At 43.1% G+C, this 20,956-nt stretch overlaps 1 protein-coding gene across 2 annotated transcripts in view; it reads left to right on the top strand.

Moving 5' to 3' along the window:
• The window catches only part of CDC123 (cell division cycle 123), a 49,798-nt gene extending 31,313 nt beyond the window's left edge, over positions 1-18,485 (top strand). For both annotated transcript variants that reach the window (XM_061435698.1, XM_061435697.1), the window contains 7 exons: positions 1,883-1,931; positions 2,295-2,370; positions 4,050-4,172; positions 5,091-5,119; positions 11,766-11,891; positions 17,053-17,190; positions 18,214-18,485. In XM_061435698.1, the coding sequence (XP_061291682.1) occupies positions 1,883-1,931; positions 2,295-2,370; positions 4,050-4,172; positions 5,091-5,119; positions 11,766-11,891; positions 17,053-17,190; positions 18,214-18,240 (568 nt within the window). In that variant the 3' untranslated portion in view covers positions 18,241-18,485. The remainder of the gene's footprint in view (positions 1-1,882; positions 1,932-2,294; positions 2,371-4,049; positions 4,173-5,090; positions 5,120-11,765; positions 11,892-17,052; positions 17,191-18,213) is intronic.
• The last annotated feature ends 2,471 nt before the right edge of the window (positions 18,486-20,956 follow it).

Genomic DNA, 20,956 nt, shown 5'->3' with positions numbered 1-20,956 from the left:
AGGAAAAGGAGTACATCAAGGCTGTATATTGTCACCCTGCTTATTTAACTTATATGCAGAGTACATCATGAGAAACGCTGGACTGGAAGAAACACAAGCTGGAGCTGGAGTCAAGATTGCCAGGAGAAATATCAATAACCTCAGATGTGCAGATGACACCACCCTTATGGCAGAAAGTGAAGAGGAACTAAAAAGCCTCTTGATGAAAGTGAAAGAGGAGAGTGAAAAAGTTGGCTTAAAGCTCAACATTCAGAAAACGAAGATCATGGCATCCGGTCCCATCACTTCATGGGAAATAGATGGGGAAACAGTGGAAACAGTGTCAGACTTTTTTTGGGGGGCTCCAAAATCACTGCAGATGGTGACTTCAGCCATGAAATTAAAAGACACTTACTCCTTGGAAGAAAAGTTATGACCAACCCAGACAGCATATTCAAAAGCAGAGACATTACTTTGCCAACAAAGTTTCGTCTAGTCTAGGCTATGGTTTTTCCTGTGGTCATGTATGGATGTGAGAGTTGGACTGTGAAGAAGGCCGAGTGCCGAAGAATTGATGCTTTTGAACTGTGGTGTTGGAGAAGACTCTTGAGAGTCCCTTGAACTGCAAGATCCAACCAGTCCATACTGAAGGAGATCAGCCCTGGGTGTTCTTTGGAAGGAATGATGCTAAAGCTGAAACTCCAGTACTTTGGCCACCTCATGCGAAGAGTTGACTCATTGGAAAAGACTCTGATGCTGGGAGGGATTGGGGGCAGGAGGAGAAGGGGACGACAGAGGATGAGATGGCTGGATGGCATCACTGACTCGATGGACGTGAGTCTGGGTGAACTCCGGGAGTTGGTGATGGACAGGGAGGCCTGGTGTGCTGTGCGATTCATGGGGTCGCAAAGAGTCGGACACGACTGTGCAACTGAGCTGAACTGAACTGAAGGGCTTTCCAGTCGGCTCAGTTGTAAAGAATCCGCCTGCCGATGCAAGAAATGCGGGTTTGGTCCCTGGCTTGGGAAGATGCCCTGGAGAAGGAAATGACAACTCAGCTGCAGTATTCTTGCCTGGGAAATCCCGTGGATAGAGGAACCTGGCCAGCTACAGTTCATGAGGTAACAAAGAGTCAGACATGACTTAGCAACTAACTTGGTAAACATCCCTTCCCCCCAGGCTCTCTGCAGCACTGCCACTGGGATGTCCTAAAGCCTGAGTTTTGAGATTCTTGGTCTACTTGTTAGGTTCTCCTCACCAGACTAACCTCCTAAAGGACAAGGGACTCACCTCATTTTAATGTTTCTAGTACGTTACCCGCCCCTGGCGTAGGTGGGCATTTAATAAAGAATATAAAAAATTGTCCATGAAACTGAGGGTTTTTAGAGAAAGAAGCGATATATTTAATGGAGGAATGCTTTTTACATGGGATGTTGGAAAAGGATTAGATGAATGTTGCGTGGCTTTAGGTGGCAGAGTTAATATCAGCAGAGAACTAGGTTCTGGTTCTAGTTAATGTGGCAAAGAAGACAATGAGAAATAAAACACAGCGCCGTCACACCCTCATTTGGAGTCAGCAGTTAGTTTGCGCCACGGTCCTGGCTTGGTCACTCAGTGTGTTCTTTTCTGGGTTTTAGCTTTTTCCTTTTTTTTTTTTTTTAACAGAAAAGCAGAGATTATAGTAGCGCATATGGTGGTTTTGAGGACAAATGAAATAACAATTCAGGGTGCTTAGGCTAATGCCTGACATTGAATGGTGCTTTATAAATGTTCATTGAATTTGAATTAATCTCCTAATTCATGTTTTTCGTAAAACCTTCCTCTCCCTTTAAGTATAAATAATATGTTTGCATAAAGTGACACCATAAAATAAAGATTTAATTGCCTTTCTTTCCCCTCAAAGATTTATTCATTGTACCGATGATTCTCCAGATCCATGTATGGAATATGAGGTAAGAATCTTTTCTTTAAAATCTTGATAAAATTGATATGAATTATAGGGTAACTTATGGCCCAGCAGTAATACGATGTGACTTCATCACCTTTTGAGTTGTATGTTATGTCAGAACTCCCAAAATGATAAATAAATGATAAAGATGTGTTTTGTCATGAAGAGTTTTAACAGTTCTGTTAGACTAATAGATCATAGCTCTGTTCTCTACATCTCATGTCAAGAATGTTTTATGCCTTCTTTAAAAAACAAACCCTTGATCACGGCAGCTGTTAAGACGCAGCCTGCACGTGAAGTAGTGTATCAGCCTGGTGAATATCCTCTCTTTTCACCCTGTTGTGTTACGTGTCTCCTTTGTCTGCAGCTTGTTCTTCGAAAATGGTGTGAATTAATTCCTGGGGCCGAGTTCCGATGTTTTGTCAAGGAAAATAAGCTTATTGGTGAGGTTTTCTTTCTTTCTTTTAAACCTTTTAATTATTAAAAGACAAGCATTTGATGGAAATAGATTGCTTAGTAATTAAGTCAAGGGTATGCTATGCTATGCTAAGTCACTTCAGTCATGTCCGACTCTGTGCGACCCCATAAACAGCAGCCCAGCAGGCTCCCCCGTCCCTGGGATTCTCCAGGCAAGAACACTGGAGACACTTAGTGGGTTGCCATTTCCTTCTCCAAGGCATGAAAGTGAAAAGTGAAAGAGAAGTCGCTCAGTCTTGTCCGACTCTTAGCGACCCCATGGACTGCAGCCCACCAGGCTCCTCCGACCAAGGGATTTTCCAGGCAAGAGTACTGGAGTGGGGTGCCATTGCCTTCTCCAAGTCAAGGGTAGCAATCAGTTTTTATCTCAGATGTTGCCTCTAGCCAATGGGCACTGACTGTCTGGAATGCTGTGTTGACAAGGGTCCTCGGGCCAGATTCTGTTTCCACAGAAGACAGTCTCGATGAATCATGTCTGTCTGGATTCCAGCAGTGAAAGCAGTGGCCTGTGCTGATCCCACTTAGGATACGTGTACCTGCTTTCTCTCTGGGGCTGGCCTAAGTGCTACTCACAGTACATGGCTGATTTTAATCGTCGTAAAAAGCCCAGTTTTTGAACCTTTACTTATATTATTGAAGCAGTGTTTATTATCCTAGGAAGAGAAAACATGCGAACAAAGAAGGGCATTACTGTAAAAGCCACCCATTTTCTTTGCTCTCAGGCTATCATTTTATCTGCTGTGATCTATTCAAGTTAAATATTGAAGCTAATTTGCCCTTATTTTGTCTAAGCACATTTTCCATGAGGTGAAATTGACCTTCAACCACGAAGAGTATGATTTGAACAAAATCAGATCCACACTATTTATTTATCGAATGAGATGTCCATGTTTAACTTAACCCTGGGTGTGTTTGGATTTAATGTATCATTATGTATCCCTGAAGGAAACACCAAAATCCTAAGTGCAGCTAAGGAAGAGGTACTTAGCTGGAGGCATTTCATCAGAGTAGAGAACTTTCTCGTAGTCCTACAGCGATTGAAGGAGTTCTTAGAATGCTCCCTTTAGTGTGTTTTGAATAATGTCAGCAAGTTACTCTGAGGAAAGGAATGTTTACTTTTCCATGATTTGAAACATGAAGCTTGTGAAGGAAGGACAGCATGTATGAACAAGGAAAATGCTGCTTCTAGATGCTTCTGTGAGATGCAGTATGAAAATGGAAGACGTGGTGAGGGCTGTTTCACATTTTCCCAAAGAAAGTGAAAAGAAGGCCAGTTTTTAGAGAGGCCATTGGAAAAATCAAAGAAGAAGCAGTTAGACTATGTGGGTAGGTTTAAAATCGCTTCTTTCACTTTTTACATAGTAAACATTTTTATAACCTTGAATTCTTCCCATTGTACTAAATAAAAATAACTGCCGTTTCTGAAGTAAGCATGGCACTATGGAATTTTAGGGTTCACCTGGCCTTAGGAACCTTTACAGCTGATAAGCTTTATATAAAATGCTGACTATTGTGTGATTCCATTCATCTGATTGGTCTTCTGATCTACTTTAATGGTTCCCTAAAAAAGAGGTTTAAAATCACATTTTGGTGTTTTTGGAAAAAATATTGTGTAATAACAGAATATAAAATATTTTCTCATCAGGTATTTCTCAGAGGGACTACACACAATATTATGATCATATTTCTAAACAAAAAGAAGAGATTTGCAGATGCATACAAGATTTTTTCAAGAAACACATACAGTATAAATTCTTAGATGAAGATTGTGAGTATCTTTTTATTGACCTAGTGAAATGAAATGCATAATGTTATTGGACCTCATTTCATGGTGGTGTATATTTTAAAACTGGATTCGAAGCACTGTGTTTTTAAGCATTTTACTATATTATGATCGTACTGATGGGTTTGTATGTTAATTTTACCTTATTTAACCAGAATCCCTTTTTAAGACTGAGACAATTTCTCTGTCCTGTCATTTGAGATATTTTCTACACATTTCAAAGTGTCTGTCTACAGAGAACCAAACGCTTCTGTTATTAGGACTAAATTAGCTAGTTGACTGATCTACCTTTCTAGATTTTTTTTATTTGAGTGATCAGATAGCACCAGTTGCAAAGTAATCACTTGTGTTTTAAAGAACTGAAAGTATATTGGGTATGAGACAGAGTATTCATGCGTTGTCAGATTATATCTGCCCTGGTTGACGTTTTTCTACTTGCCAAGCCTGGTACCTGTGGCAGATTTGACTTTAAAAAGGATGACTTGTGCCCTGAGCATGCTTAGATTTTGTGCTTTCGTAATGCACGTTTTCCCTATTTTATTCTCCATCAGATAGTAAGTGGTCTCCTTTCACTGTGACAGATCACCTGTCTCTAATGGTGAATTGGTTGAGACAGTGTTGGTGTTTGGTTTGAATTTTTATTCATTTATGTTTTTGAATTTTTAAATATAAGGGATTATGGCTGAGGACAGAGAAAAGGAAAGCAAAATTACATTAAGTAAAACATTGCAGGATGCCTTTTTATGTTTGAAGTTTTGAGAGGCAGAAGCATGAAGTCCTCAAAGCTAAATATATTCTGCTGTTTGAGTAACTGATAATAAAATGCATTTTAATTATCAAAAGGAGGCTTTGATCATGCAAATAGTAGTTCATTACTAACTCTGAGTTTTTTATCCTTTGCAGTTGTATTTGATATATACAGAGACAGTAGGGTAAGTAAACTTGATATTTGATATACTCTAAATACATAGTCATTCTCTATGTGAAGCGCTCACTGCTCAAAAAGTCTTTTCCCAAGGCAACTAAGGTGACTGAAATTCACAGTGGTCAAGACTGTCCCCTTGAAATATCCTTAACACTAGGAGACATGATATCTCCCATCATTACGTGTCACAAGTTCAGGAGTTATTCATTTAACAGATGGCCAAGGCCACCCTGTGTCCCCCTCCTTTCCTCTTTCATCAGGAGTCTGGGCCTGCTTAAAACAGTTCAGTTTTCACTCTTCAGTGTGGCCAGGAACTTGTCATTGGCTATTTAGATAATTATTTTCGGTTACCTGAAAGGCCCTTAGCATGATTTGAGTCTGGTGGCTCAGACAGTAAAGAATCTGCCTGCAATGCAGGAGACCTCGGTTCAATCCCCTGGAGAAGGAAATGGCAACCCACTCTGGTATTCTTGCCTGGAGAATCCCATGGACAGAGGAGTTTGATAGGCTGTAGTCCATGGGGTTGCAAGGAGTCAGACAAAACTGAGTGACTAACACTTTGACTTTCTTTCATGAAGATGAGGAATTGAGTAGTTTGTATTTATTTTGTAATCTTAAAGATGGAAACTTCTGTAATGAATAGCAAAAACCGGACCTAATAAATCCTGCAGCAGAGATTTCACTATCAAGACATGCAATCATTTCAGAGAAATTTGTGTCACTAGGTGTCCTGTGACAGTGCTTTAACAACTTAGCTCTTAAGAGGACAGCAGGTGTGTTTTCTAAATATGTGACCCATATATTTCCTCAGCGTCGCTCAAATTTTTCTCCTTCCCTCTCCACACTTGTATCACCTAATCGTAGTGATGCTTGTGATACCTTTCAGTCATTTCTTGGACAAAAGGATGGGGCCCATGTGTTCATGACCCAAGGTAGCTGTTAACCATTCAGTCACCTCTTTCAAGCCAAAGGTATCACTTACTCTGTTTTCACCTGTCTTGAAGGTTGATGGCATCTGTTAAGAATTAGAAAGAGGAGCTATTAAAAAAGAGAAGGAAAGAGGACTTATAAATTGGTATGTGGTACAGAAGAGGGATGCTACTTGGCAGAGTTGGAAGCAAACCTTAGAGAAAGGATGGGGAGCTGGCAGGGTGGAGCGGACAGGAACCTGAGGGCCAGTCTCAGCTTCTAACAGCCAAATGCCAGCCACGTCCAGTCACTCACAGACCACGGTTTATCCAGAGCCTGTCGGGTGTTAGATGCTGTGCTTCTAACAAGCAGCTTCCATCCTGGTGATCTCGAGACCATCAAGGAGCTTATCTTCGAGACTAAAGCATTCCAGGATTGGCGTGGATCAAATCAGTGAGGGAGGAAACTGAGCCCATTGTCCTGAATGTGCAGCTCAGAAGAGCTTGACTCTTATTTAATTCATTGTCTCCCTTAGTCCATGCAACCCTGTGGGGTATGTGCTGTTTCTTCCCATTTTACAGAGGTTCAGTCTGAAGCCGTTATGTTCTAACGCAATTCTCCTTAATGGCATTTGAACATTCGGGATCTGCCAGGGTTGTCCCAGTACTTCCCCAGCACATGTCCAGGTCTGCTGTGGTTCAGTAGGGCCAGCAGGTCAGTGCAGACGTGTGACTTGGTGAGACAGTTATATGAATGTCTTAAGTGAAGTGGGACATGAATGTAAGTAATTACGGCTGTGATCTGACAGCACCAAAAGCAGTTGCGTGCCTTTAAAGTGGGAACCAGGCCAGTGTAAACATACTGACGCTCTCTGAGAAGAGATGCTGACCGTGATGTGAAATTCATTTGCTTTCAATCAATGGCACTTGAGTCACCGTCTCAGACACTGTCTGGAATGCAGGATTTATGGCTATTCTTGGGAGAAAACTGACTCTTTTTATGGTGATCTCTGATCTGAAGTACACGTGGAGTGTGTCTGGGCTTGGCGACCCTGAATGTCTGTCAGAACAGTTGCTGGACAGGTGGACTCAGTGCTGAGAGTCTAACCGCTCTACGTGTCAGAGCCATGGTTCCTGCCCCCATGCGGGAGGTCTGGGATGAGGCCTTGGAATGTGTATTTTAAGAAGCTCCACAAGTGATGGTAATGCTTAACTAGAATTTAGAGTAACTACTTTAGATATTTGAAAAAGGATTTGGGTTATTTTCTTGTTATTAACTTTCTTGCTTTTTGGGATAAATATGATCTAGTGTTTGATATTGTTCAGAATGAATCTGCAGCCTAATCACTTTTTTGCTTCTGTTTTATGTATGATGGAGAAAGAAAGTACAATATCTAAAGTGCAAAGTATTCTGTTGACATTCGTTAGATTAAGCTTATTAATGCTATTGCTTTGAAAATATACATGGAAGGTCTGATTCTAACCCTTCCGCCTCTGCATTCTAGATTGTTAATTTCTTATGTATCCTTCCAGTATTTCTTGATGCAAAAACAAGCAGCATACTTATTTTTCCCCATCTTTCTTTACACAAGAGTTCAGTTGAGTTTAGTCACTTGGTCGTGTCCGATTCTCCATGACCCCATGGACTGTAGCATGCCAGGTTTCTGTGTCCATCACCAACACACAGAGCCTGCTCAAACTCATGTCCATTGAGTCAGGATGCCATCCAACTCTCATCCTCTGTTGTCCCCTTCTCCTCCTGCCTTCAATCTTTCCCAACATCAGGGTCTTTTCCAATGAGTCAGTTCTTGCATCAGGTGGCCAAAGTATTGGAGCTTCGGTTTCAGCATCACTCCCTCCAGTGAATATTCAGGACTGATTTCCTTTAGGATGGACTAGTTCAATCTCCTTGCAGTCCAAGGGACTCTCAAGAGTCTTCTCCAGCACCACAGTTCAAAAGCATCAATTCTTTGGCGCTTAGCTTTCTTTATAGTCCAACTCTCACACCCATACATGACTACTAGAAAAACCACAGCTTTGACTAGATGGACCTTTGTTGGCAAAGTAATATCTGCTTTTTAATATGCTGTCTAGGTTGGTCATAGCTTTTCTTCCAAGGAGCAAGCTTCTTGTAATTTCATGGCTGCAGTCACCATCTGCAGTGATTTTGGAGCCCAAGAAAATAAAGTCTGTCACTGTTTCCATTGTTTCCCCATCTATTTGCCATGAACTGATGGGACTAGATGCCATGATCTTCATTTTTTGAATGTTGAGTTTTAAGCCAGCTTTTTCACTTTGATCAAGAGGCTTTTTAGTTCCTCTTCACTTTCTGCCATAAAGGTGGTGTCATCTGCATATCTGAGGTTATTGATATTTCTTCCAGCAATCTTGATTCCAGCTTGTGCTTCATCCAGCCCAGCATTTTTCATGATGTAATCTGCATATAAGTTATGCAGGGAGACAATATACAGCCTTGAGGTACTCCTTTTCCTATTTGGAACCAGTCTGTTGTTCCATATTCGGTTTTGACTGTTGCTTCTTGACCTGCATACAGATTTCTCAGGAGGCAGGTAACGTGGTCTGTGTGATATTCCCATCTCTTGAAGAATTTTCCATAGTTTGCTCTGATCCACACAGTCAAAGGCTTTGGTATAGTCGATAAAGCAGAAGTAGATGTTTTTCTGGAATTCTCTTGCTTTTTCAATGATCCAACGGATGTTGGCAATTTGATCTCTGGTTCCTCTGCCTTTTCTAAATCCAGCTTGAACATCTGGAAGTTCACTGTTCACATACTGTTGAAGCCTGACTTGGAAAATTTTGAGCATTACTTTGCTAGCATGTGAGATGAGTACAGTTGTGCCGTAGTTTGAACATTCTTTGGCGTTGCCTTTCTTTGGGATTGGAATGAAAACTGACCTTTTCCAGTTCTGAGGCCACTGCTGAGTTTTCCAAATTTGCTGGCACATTGAGTGCAGCACTTTCACAGTGTCATCTTTTAGGATTTGAAATAGCTCAACTGGAATTCCATCATCTCCACTAGCTTTGTTTACTAACACATGGGTTAGCATATGATAAAGCACTTGCACCTTGCTTTATGTACTTTTTAAAAGCAGTGTATCTTGGAGAACTTTCTGGTTTCTTAAAGGACACGGTATTTGATTATGTGGATGTGCTGTATGGTTTGATGAATCATTTCCCTGTGGATGAATGCTTAGCTTGTTTCTAGTCTTTTCTGCTTTGTGCTGTGGTGAACATGTACCGGTGTGCACGTGTGTATACGTGTCCTGGTCTGGACAGAACTCTTTCAGGGAGCAGACTCTCTGTTACTGACCTTTATGCCCCCATGAGTAGCACGGTGTTTGGTGTGTAGAGTTTCACTTAGGTGGATGGTGGGGTAGTCGGGGTAGGTCAGTTGGTAGATACTAGGAAGGTCGGTGTGACCACTCCTACCTGATAGGTTGCCTAAAAACAGTTTCTCAGGATGTCTTGTTCCTGAGGTGTGACATAAAAAACATGTTATGGGTGTAAAAACCCCATCTTGATGGTTTTATGCCTGATTCCAACTGGTCTGTTTTTCTTTAAACTAGAGGATGGCTTCCAAACTACAGAACACATTCTGCCAGCTGTCAGTCCTAACAGCGGTGATTTTCTTTTTTTTACAGTGTGGCATACTTCTAGTTTATAGAGCTAAATATTCTGATGCTAACAGATGCAATAATTTTTTTTCTTTTTTCTTTTGATAATGAGATGATTTTACTGGTTATAAAAATTCAAGTTGAAAGGGTTCAAAGTTTAGAAAATACTCATTTTGTTAAAATAACATACAACTTATTAGAGACATCTGAGTAATCACCAAAAAAAGCAAAGCTGCTGTCCTACCAAGGAATGGGTTGATGGCGGACATGATTTCTCACAGTCAGAGAAGCGAGGAGGAGCAGGCACCAAATCGAAGTGAGAATATAACTCAAGTGGCAAGAAGGAATTGCAGCAGGATTGCTGCTAGGGATTGTGTGAACCAGGAAACGTGGCCAAATGGTGCATGGTGGAAACTTCCCATAGTGGTTCTTTGCCACGTCGAGCTTTCTAGTTTGCAGCCAGTCCTAATAAAATGCTTTGTCTTTCTTAAACTTTTCCTTGAAAACAGATGAGAAACAATGCTAGATATTAGTAATGCTGGCTCAGCAGTCTAGCTCCTTAGGCATTTGTCATTTTACACACGCATGTCTGCCCAAGACATGATTGCTACATATTTACAGAAAAAACTACCAACAAAAGGGTGCAATTATGCTGAGTGTCTCAGTGAGAAAAGTCAAGAGGAGCAAAAATAAAAGTTGCAAGGAAACATTTATCTGGTAAATGTCACATACACCCCCATGATCAAATGTGTTGGTGTTAATTTCCTGGCAGGATTTCACAGGCTCCCCAGCTCCTTTATGTCAGCACTTTGCCTCTTGCAAACTTCATCTGGCTGGGCCAGAGGTGTTCCTTCCCTGAGGCTGGAATCTGTCACACTGGCCATCACTGCTCTCAGAAGAGGAGAAGATGGCAGTTTCTTAGAAAGGTTGATTTGTTTTTATTTTGCATCTCCCTTTCGTGTGCCATCAAACTCTATCATGCAGAGAAAACAGATATTATTGGCTTGGCCAGAAAGCTCGTTCAGGTTTGTCTGTAAGAGGGTATGGAAAACCCAAACAAACTTTCTGGCCAATCTAGTACATTGAAATGAAAGACAGCTGAGCATTTTCTTATATCTTTGCTCAGTCATGTTCGATTCTTCTGCGACCCTTTGGACTATAGCCTGCCAGGCTCCTCTGTCCATGGGATTCTCCAGGCAAGAATTCTGGAGTGTGTTGCCATGCCTTCCTCCCGGGATCTTCCCCACCCAGGAATTGAGCCTGTGTCTCCACTGCAGTGAAGTGTTTGCTGCGTTGCAGGCAGATTCTTTACCTGCCGAGCCACTGGGGAAGCCCTTTCTTACATCTTTAGTAAGTTTTAAAAAATTCAAGCCTTTGCAGCAGCCTCTCAGAGGTGGGGGCTGGTGCTGAGAACTGCTGGCCTCCTCCTGAAAGATCATTAAAGAACCCATGAGAGCATTCCAGTGATGCTGCTTTGGTGGGACCACTTTGTGAGATTTCCCTTCTGCCTGCTTGAGTTTTATTACTTACTACATTATTCCATACAGTTTTAAGTAAACAGACTTTGAGGAAATACACTGGCAGTATATTAAACATGATGGCGTCATTGATGAGGATGTTCAGGGATCTTACATAAGGTTGTAAGAGGCTCCACTGCCGCCATTGCCCCCTGGAATTTGTATATTTCATATAAAAAGTAAAAATAGATCATTGGCATTTAACTAGCCTTATTCTTTGTAATCCATGAACCACGATATACACCTGAATAATTTCAGAATCTTCAGAGCAAAACAAAGCATTTTCTTCCACTGCTCGCTTCGGTTTTTGATGTAAAATTGATTGAAAGCAGAAGTTGGCATGCATGTCTTTGTCAGGCTTTCTTTTCCTGTCTCCTCTCTGCATTCTTGGGTGGACTTCCTGGGGCTCTGTGCCCGCTCTACTTAGACAGGCAGCCCTTCACAGATGGGGCTTGGAGGAACTATCTTTTGTAATCAGTGATACGATTTTTAAGATGAAATGAGATGATTTTGGGTAAAACAAGATCATCTTTCTGAAAAGCCAGTTTACAGACTTGATTTTATCCTTACTGGGCTTTCTCTCTGTTCTGCAGGGGAAGGTGTGGCTGATTGATTTTAATCCATTTGGTGAAGTCACAGATTCACTGCTGTTTACTTGGGATGAACTGTTATCTGGAACAAACCTAAAGGGTGACTTCAGTGAAGAAGCTCTGGAGCAGGTAAGAAGATCAGAAAGGTCCCCAGGAAACTTGTCAGTCCCCTGAGGAATTGCCTCCTGGTTCCCAGGCACCCAACACAGATTAACTCTGTGATCCTTGCCCGCAGTGGTGATCAAGAAGGGTGTGTGTGCTTTGTGATTTATTCACTTCATCATTCACTATGGACAGAGGTTCGTGACATTGTACAGGAGGCAGTGATCAAAACAATCCCCAAGAAAAAGAAATGCAAAAAGGCAAATGGTTGTCTGAGGAGGCCTTACAAATAGCTGAGAAAAGAAGAGAAGCTAAAGGCAAAGGAGAAAAGGAAATATATACCCATTTGAATGCAGAGTTCCGAAGAATAGCAAGGAGAGATAAGAAAGCCTTCTTCAGTGATCAGTGCAAAGAAATAGAGGAAAACAATAGAATGGGAAAGACTAGAGATCTCTTCAAGAAAATTAGAGATACCAAGGGAACATTCCATGCAAAGATGGGCACAATAATGGACAGGAATGGTATGGAAGATATTAAGAAGAGGTAGCAAGAATACACAGAAGAACTATACAAAAAGTTCTTCATGACCCAGATAATCACGATGGTGTGATCACTCACCCAGAGCCAGACATCCTGGAGTACAAAGTCAAGTGGGCCTTAGGAAGCATCACTATGAACAAAGCTATTGGAGGTGATGGAATTCCAGTTGAGCTGTTTCAAATCCTAAAAGATGATGCTGTGAAAGTGCGTCACTCAATATGCCAGCAAATTTGGAAAACTCAGCAGTGGCCACAGGACTGGAAAAGGTCAGTTTTCATTCCAATCCCAAAGAAAGGCAATGCCAAAGAATGCTCAAACTAGGGCACAACTGTACTCATCTCACACACTAGCAAAGTAATGCTCAAAATTCTCCAAACCAGGCTTCAACAATTAAGTGAACTGTGAACTTCCACATGTTCAAACTGGATTTAGAAAAGGCAGAGGAACCAGAGACCAAATTGCCAACATCCATTGGATCATTGAAAAAAGCAAGAGAATCCCAGAAAAACATCTACTACTGCTTTATTGATTTCTCCAAAGCCTGGACTGTGTGGATCACAACAAACTGTGGAAAATTCTTCAAGAGATGGGAATATCAGACAGACCATGTTACCTGCCTCCTGAGAAATCTGTATGCAGGTCAAGAAGCAACAGTTAGAACCAGACATGGAACAACAGACTGGTTCCAAATTGGGAAAGTAATACGTCAAAGCTATGTATTGTCACCCTACTTATTTAACTTATATGCAGAGTACATCATGCGAAATGCTGGGCTGGATGAAGCACAAGCTGAAATCAAGATTGCCGGGAGAAATATCAATAACCTCAGATATGCAGATGACACCACCTTTATGGCAGAAAGCAAAGAAGAACTAAAGATTTAGCCTCTTGATGAAAGTAAAAGAGGAAAGTGAAAAAGCTGGCTTAAAACTCAACATTCAAAAAACTAAGATCATGGCATCCAGTCCTATCAGTTCATGGCAAATAGATGGGGAAACAATGGAAACAGTGACAGGCTTTATTTTTTGGGCTCCAGAATCACTGCAGATGGTGACTGCAGCCATGAAATTAAAAGACGCTTGCTCCTTGGAAGAAAAGCTATGAGCAACCTAGACAGTGTATTAAAAAGCAGAGATATTACTTTGCTGACAAAGGTCTATATAGTCAAAGCTGTGGTTTTTCTAGTAGTCATGTATGGATGTGAGAGTTGGACCATAAAGAAAGCTGAGCACTGAAGAATTGATGCTTTTGAACTGTGGTGTTGGAGAAGACTCATGAGAGTCCCTTGAACAGCAAGGAGATCCAACCAGTCAATCCTAAGGAAATCAGTCCTAAATATTCATTGGAAAGACTGATGCTGAAGCTGAAGCTCCAGTACTTTGGCCACCTAATGTAAAGAACTGACTCCTTGGAAAAAACCCTGATGTTGGGAAAGACTGAAGGCAGGAGGAGAAGGGGATGACAGAGGATGAGATGGTTGGATGGCATCAGCAACTCGATGGACATGAGTTTGAGCAGGCTCTGAGTGTTGGTGATGGACAGAGAAGCCTCACGTGCTGCATGCAGTCCACGGGGTCACAAAGAGTCGGACACGACTGAGCGACTGAACTGACTAACTGACACTTCACCTAAGGAAGTGATTGCCGGATAGGTTCTTTTCTAGTTACTTTTTTTTTCTTGGCTCCTGTGTCCTTCCCACCTGAAGAGAGTCCTGGCTGTGGGTCGGGTCATGCGTCTGTTTATTCTGGTCCAGCCCTGGGCTGCTGCACATGCACAGAGGGATGTTGCCCAGCCGTGTGGACAGAGGCTTGTCCAATCAGGACCCCTGGCTTCCCCAGGCCTTTGACCACAGGCTCTGTCATCCTACCAGTGTCCCCTTCCATTGGCCACAGTGGCCGTTTCACGCCCTCCAGGCTCCTGGGAGCTTCTGTCCATCATTCTTGTCCTCCTCAGCGGGTACCTTCACAGCTCCCCTCATGGGAAGAGAGAATCATCGCTGAGAATTTGCTCCCTTTAACTGTCATCAAACCTACAGACTCACTGCCTCCTTCCTCTGGGTCCTGTCTCTGCCCTGCGTCTCACCAGATTCCCGGGGCTGCCGTTGCCTTCTTTCCTTTCTCCAATCTCTTTCTTTCTCTGAAAGTAGTTCACCACGTTTTGACGCCTTCAGTCTTAGTAGCACAGCCTCCCTCAGGTCCGTCTCCACCCAGCTGCTCTCTCCTTTCTCCTCATGTTCATGGCCACTCCTTCTTTAGACAACTGTGTATTGCTCTTTTCAGCCTATAAAAGTGATACGTGCCCAATTTTAAAGGAAATTGTAAAACCACCCCTGATCCTAGCTCCTTGACCACCACTGTTGTATTTTGGTGCATAAGCTGCTTGCACACGTAAACACGAGCCTTTTTAAAGTAAATGAGAGTGCACTGCATCTGTAGTCCTTGTCTGCTGGGTTCTTCATTTCATATTCTCATGGGTGTTTTCTGTCTTCTACAAAATAGTTTTATTTTCATATGATCATTTAAAAATGATCTCTCAAAGAGAGAGAATTAGAAAGAAGTAACATTTGAAATCCTGCCACCTAGAAATGGCCGCCCATTAAGGTTTCCTGGGCATTTTTTGTGTATATTCAAATGCACAGACTCCCATTATTTTGGAGTGGGGTCCCACCCGTCCCTCTCCTTCTGTCAGGTTACAGTGCCAGGTACAACTACGGTTTGTTGAACTAATGAATGAAGGGATCTTATCCCTGCTGGCATCTTAAGAGTTGTGAGCTGGTAAAATCTGAGTATCAGGGAAGAAGAATGCAAATTATTTGGCACAAAGTTATTTTTAAATATGAGGAACGGAGTTATTGGATAGAAACAGTTGTATAAGATCACAGTATGATCCAAATTCATTCGTTCATCCATTCCGCCTTCCTTTCCTTTTTTCCTTCCTTCCCTCCCTCCTTTCTTCTTAATATAAACAGTCTTGTGCTGGAGGTTAGGGATGACAAAAGAGCAACAGGAACTGGCTCCTGCCTTTCTCGGCACCCCTTCCTGCCTATCCTCCAGTGCACAGAGACCTGCCTTCCTTCCATTCCTCAGAGCTGCAGAGCCCTGCCTGGCTTTCAGGTCTTTGCACTGGTTGTTTCCACTGCATCCAAAGCTGAGTTTGCTCCCAGACCTCATGAGGCTGCTTTCATCATACTTTTCAGTTCTCAGCCCAGATGGCCCCCCTTAAGCAAGGTCCCACCCACCCAGCCCACCCCCAAGAGGAATCTATATGGTTCTCCTTTTATCATAGCTCCTTGCTGTCCTGTTTTTATAACTTTTTACTCTATGGAAAAGACTCTGATGTTGGGAGGGATTGGGGGCAGGAGGGAAAGGGAACGACAGAGGATGAGATGGCTGGATGGCATCACCGACTCGATGGACGTGAGTTTGAGTGAACTCCGGGAGATGGTGATGGACAGGGAGGCCTGGCATGCTGCGATTCATGGGGTCGCAAAGAATTGGGCACAACTGAGCGACTGAACTGAACTGAACTGAACTCTATGGAATGATCTTGTTTGTTTATTTGCTTGCTCAGTGACTCCCTACCCTCTTGCTTTCCAGTTTTTCTCCCTTCCCAGAACAGTGTCCAGCAGACAGTAGGTATTTCGTGTGTGTGTGTGTGTGTGTGTGTGTGTGTGTATTAATCGGTTAGTCATATCCATCTCTTTGTGACCCCATCGACTGTGGCCCACCAGACTCCTCTGTCCATGGAATTCTCCAGGCAAGAATACTGGAGGGGGTTGCCATTCTCTTCTCCGGGGGATCTTCCTGACCTAGGGATCAAGCCTGAGTCTCCTGCATGCAGGCAGATTCTTTACTGTCTGAACCATGGCTGGGCTGTCTGTCATAAGGTATGGGCTGCTTTCTAGGGCTTCACTGTCCTGTTCCAGCCAGGTTCCCAGCATGTCTCCACCTGCTGGACACCATCCATCCCTCACCTCAGTATCTGCCACCCATGAAGCCCAAACCCATGGCCTCTGACTCTGGAACCCTTTTCGGCAGCAGGCGATATGTGAACATTCCATGCAAGACTCTAAGCACGTGCAATAAAGACTGTGAAGACCTGTTAAATATGACCCTTGAATTTACAGTTTTACATTGGTGCTGAGAGAAATCTGTGAGTGAGTACTTGAAGTGACGTGAGAGAGGTGCAACAGTGTTAGGGGTTTGGGGCTCTCCTTCGCCCTCACTGTTGGCTTTATTCTCTTAAGGCAGTAATTTCCTGCAGTGCACCTGTGGAAAGCGACAGAGTTTATAAAGCATGCTGGCCTGTGTGGGACTGCCTAAGGCAGCCTCAAGCCTGGAGAGACTCCCTCAACCCCCAGCCCTTCACAGCTACAGCAGCTATGCAGCCACCACTCGGGGACCACCTGGCCCCGCCCCCCAAGGTCTCTTGTCTTCAGATAACTTAGATGTGTATTTTCTTGTGAACATGTGAAAGTTTTTTAAAAACCTTGGTGTTTTCTTTCACTTAGGAATCTGATTTTCTTTCCTCCCTAGTACAGAACAGGAGTTGAAAATTCTATACCAGGATCTTTTTCAGTTTGAAGAATTGACTTTAAAAAAAAAACTTTCTCACCAACTTCTGCTCCTCCTTTCTTTTCTTCATGAAGGATGCCCCGGCCTTCCGTTGTACCAACAGTGAGGTCACAGTCCAGCCGAGTCCCTACCTGAGCTACCGGCTGCCCAAGGACTTTGTGGACCTGTCCACGGGCGAAGACGCTCACAAACTCATCGATTTTCTTAAACTGGTAACATTTATGTGTATTTAGTATGCTGGCCATCTCCACTTTTGAATTGATTCTTTAATATTTCATTTTAGTCATATTCCCACGTAGACTTCTATATGATGATTGGGAATTAAGGGGGCAGAATTAGTGAGCTCATTTCATAATGATATACACCAAGTACACTGAAAAAATAATTTATTGATAAAAATGATAGAAAATACTTTTATATGCATATGCTTTTGAGTACATGCTCCTGAGGCTTCCCAGGTGGCGCTAGTGAAAAAGAACCCGCCTGCCAATGCAAGAGCCGCAAGAGATGCCAGTTTGATCCCTGGGTGGAAAAGATCTCTTGGAGAAGGACATAGCAACCCCTCCAGTATTCTTGCCTGGAGAATCCTATGGACAGAGGAGCCTGGCAGGCTATAGTCCATAGGGTGGCAAAGAGTTGGACACAGTTGAAGTGACCTAGCACAGCACACAGCACAATATATGCTTTTGAGTAATTTTCTTAACACTTGTAATCTTGAGGAAAGTATATATAATTGACCCTCAAACAGCGAGGGAAAAATCCACATATATATAGTGAGCACTTCACATTCATGGTTATCTGCAGATTTACCCAGCAGTGGGTCCTCAGTACCATAGTATTTACTACTGAAAAAAATCTGCATGAAAATGGCCTGTGCAGTTCAGACCCTTGTTGTTTAAGGGTCAACTGGCCTGAGAGCAAATCAGATCTCTGCCATGGGTACTCTGGGGTGACTGTATTTATATTTCTATGTAGGAGTATTTGTGCTCCTACATATATAGAAGTGTAAAGAAGAAAAAGGAGAAAATGTTCAAATGTCTTGAGGATAATGTGCCCAGGAGCCAAAATTATAAACTACTTTAATGAACTACTTAAGGCATATTTTTCCATTGATAATTTTCAACCACGTCTTTTGCCAGCGGCCTCTAGGAAATTATACTTGCTGACAGAAAAAGCAATCTTGGCTGAACAAATTAGAATGTGCTGTTGTAATGTATCTTGGTTTCCTGTGACAGAAAAGGAATCAGCAAGAGGATGACTGATCAGCGTGCTAGAGCTCCAGGCCAAGTCACAGAGGAAACCACAGCTGCTTCTGAAGGCCAGGAAGAGTCCACAAGCTCCTGTTAACCCGGGCGGGGGGGTGGGAGGCGTGGACATCAGTAGCTTTTTATATTCATGTATAAAGCTGAGGTAAATGGAGGGACTTTGCTACTTGTAAAAATAACACAATAAATAGATCTTAAACAGGAAACTGTCCTGTTCCGATGATAAAATACTTTGTATGAAATACCTTGTTCTTTGGCTCAGTCTGTTTAGAGGTATCTGTTTCTTGTGGCTGTTTTTTTTTAACACTTGTCACCTTAGCTGGGCAAGTGTATCTTTGTTATCCAGCTCCTTCTTAATCATTACTTTTCCATTGAAAAAATAGAACCCTATGTAATGTAACATAGCCGTGTGCAACCCTTAGTACATGGTCATGGCTGCAGGAGATTAGGAGCCCCCACCCTGTTACTAGGTAGCTGGTTCTATAAGACCATTTATGGTCTGTCAGCCATTGGTTGGTGCCACAATGACCCCTCCCCCAAGAGAGCAACTGTCAGCGAGCAACAGCCAGTGGTCCTGCTCAGCCATTGGTCCATGCTACCGTAGGCCCCTCCCCCAACTGGGCAACTGTCAGTGAGCAACCATTATTGGTCCTGCTCAGCCATTGGTCCATGCTGGAGTGGGCCCCTCCCCCAACTGAGCAACTGTCAGTGAGCGACTGTTAGGGGTCCAGCTCAGCTAATGATTGGCACAGTGGTGATCATCAGGTGGAGAGTAAGGTAAGAGGTGAATCCTGGCCTTCTTCCTTGGAGCTCTCCAGCTCACCCGGCCTCCAGCCAGCAGGTGAACTGATGGCCCAAGAAACAGGCCAGGCCGTGTCTTGCAGGTTACAGAGCCCTCACCAAGGCTGCTCACTGGCTGGGCCCAGGCCTTGAGGCAGCAGCAACCCTCTCCCCCATCCTTGCCTCTGCAACCTCATGGCAGCAGCTGTCTGTACGTGTCACCGTCTGAGGAACCTACTCTCCTTCCCCTGCGATAGGGTGGTCTGAGGGCTGGTTGGGCCCTGGGTGGCTGGCTCCCTCAGGAATGATGGTTGGATAGGATCTGGAGACCTGGCCCTGAGGGAGCCGCCAGCTGAGATCTCCTTTCAGCCAGGACTGGATCTCGGAGGGTGACAGTTGTGCCTGGGGACCATGTCCTTTCTTGTCAGAACTGAGAATAACATTTGTTTGGTGGAGGTTTACAGGAGCATTGTTCCCTATGACCGTGGTCCAGTGGCTAAGACTCTGAGCTCCCAAAGCAGGGGTCCGGAGTTTGATTCCTGGTCAGGGAACTAGATCCCATATGCCACAACTAAGACCTGGCACAGTCAATTTTTTAAAAAGAGGATCTGCTACCAAGACATTGGCAACAGCTCACCCGCCCCTCTCTCCCCTTTCCTAGAAGAGGCTTTGCAGAGAGTTCTTAAGGAGTTTGGAGTTTTGGGGGGCTTGAGCCACCCATCTCCCTGTGCAGCCCTTCAGTAAACCTTTCTCTGCTCCAAACTCTGACATTTTGGAGGTGGTTGGCCTCTGCGACAGGCACATGGGCTAGTGTTTCGGAAACACATCACTATAGAAAATGTTTTTCCTGCTTTGAGGATTTTCATGTAGTTTTTCTATCAGTTAAACTTTGGTTTGGGTACAGTTAAAATGCAGACTTCTCAAACTGTCAGCCACGAAAATTTTAGTACAGTACAGCCACCTTAATATATATTAGTAAAACTATCACAGATTTATTTATAATTCGGCCTTTTAAACAATTCCTGGAATTTTGAGGGAGGTATTTGAGATTCACTTTTTTAGGATGCCAATTTTGTAGTGATTCTTCAGTGTCTGGACTGATGATGATTTATCAGTGGCATCTGATTTACTCAGCACTTACTAAATGCTATGTGTTACTTTGTGTCATGGAGCAATTTAAGGAAATAGATGTTCCACTTCCCGTGGTAACTAATGTATCAAAGAATATTTTATTAGTTGGAGGTATATTTCTCAGCATCAGAGAGTGTGTGAGTGTTCTCATAGAAAGACACAGAAATGAGGCAAAACCACTCCCTGTGTAGTTAAGACAGGTTACCTGTCTTACCTGTCATGATGGAAGATACATTCCTTGTTAGGTTATCTCAAACTCTAGCTTGCTGGGTGGTTTCTCTGTTAAAATCATTTGATGTTAGTGTTTTAAGTACAAAGATCAAGTCTGTCAAATGCCATTTCTGAGGCCAACTGAGGTATAAGTGCTTCAAAAATTGTTTTTTAAACTGCTCATCGGCATCTGTTAACTCACAATTGAGAGATTTATTCCTCTGAGTTTATTTCAGCTGAGCTCTGAAGCTGTCTTAGCCAAGATGGCACCTGACCACTCAAAAAAAGGAAATGTATTTGATACTAATTGAAAAAGTTCAACGGAGAAGGCAATGGCACCCCACTCCAGTACTCTTGCCTGGAAAATCCTATGGACGGAGGAGCCTGGTAGGCTGCAGTCCATGGGGTCGCTGAGGGTCGGACACGACTGAGCAACTTCACTTTCACTTTTCACTTTCATGCATTGGAGAAGGAAATGGCAACCCACTCCAGTGTTCTTGCCTGGAGAATCCCAGGGATGGGGGAGCCTGCTGGGCTGCCGTCTATGGGGTCACACAGAGTTGGACACGACTGAAGTGACTTGGCAGGAAAA

The sequence above is a fragment of the Bos javanicus genome, chromosome 13 (assembly GCF_032452875.1).
Source record: "Bos javanicus breed banteng chromosome 13, ARS-OSU_banteng_1.0, whole genome shotgun sequence".
Taxonomy (NCBI): domain Eukaryota; kingdom Metazoa; phylum Chordata; class Mammalia; order Artiodactyla; family Bovidae; genus Bos; species Bos javanicus.
Note: the sequence above shows the minus strand (reverse complement) of the source record. Positions and strands in the feature narration are given on the sequence as shown.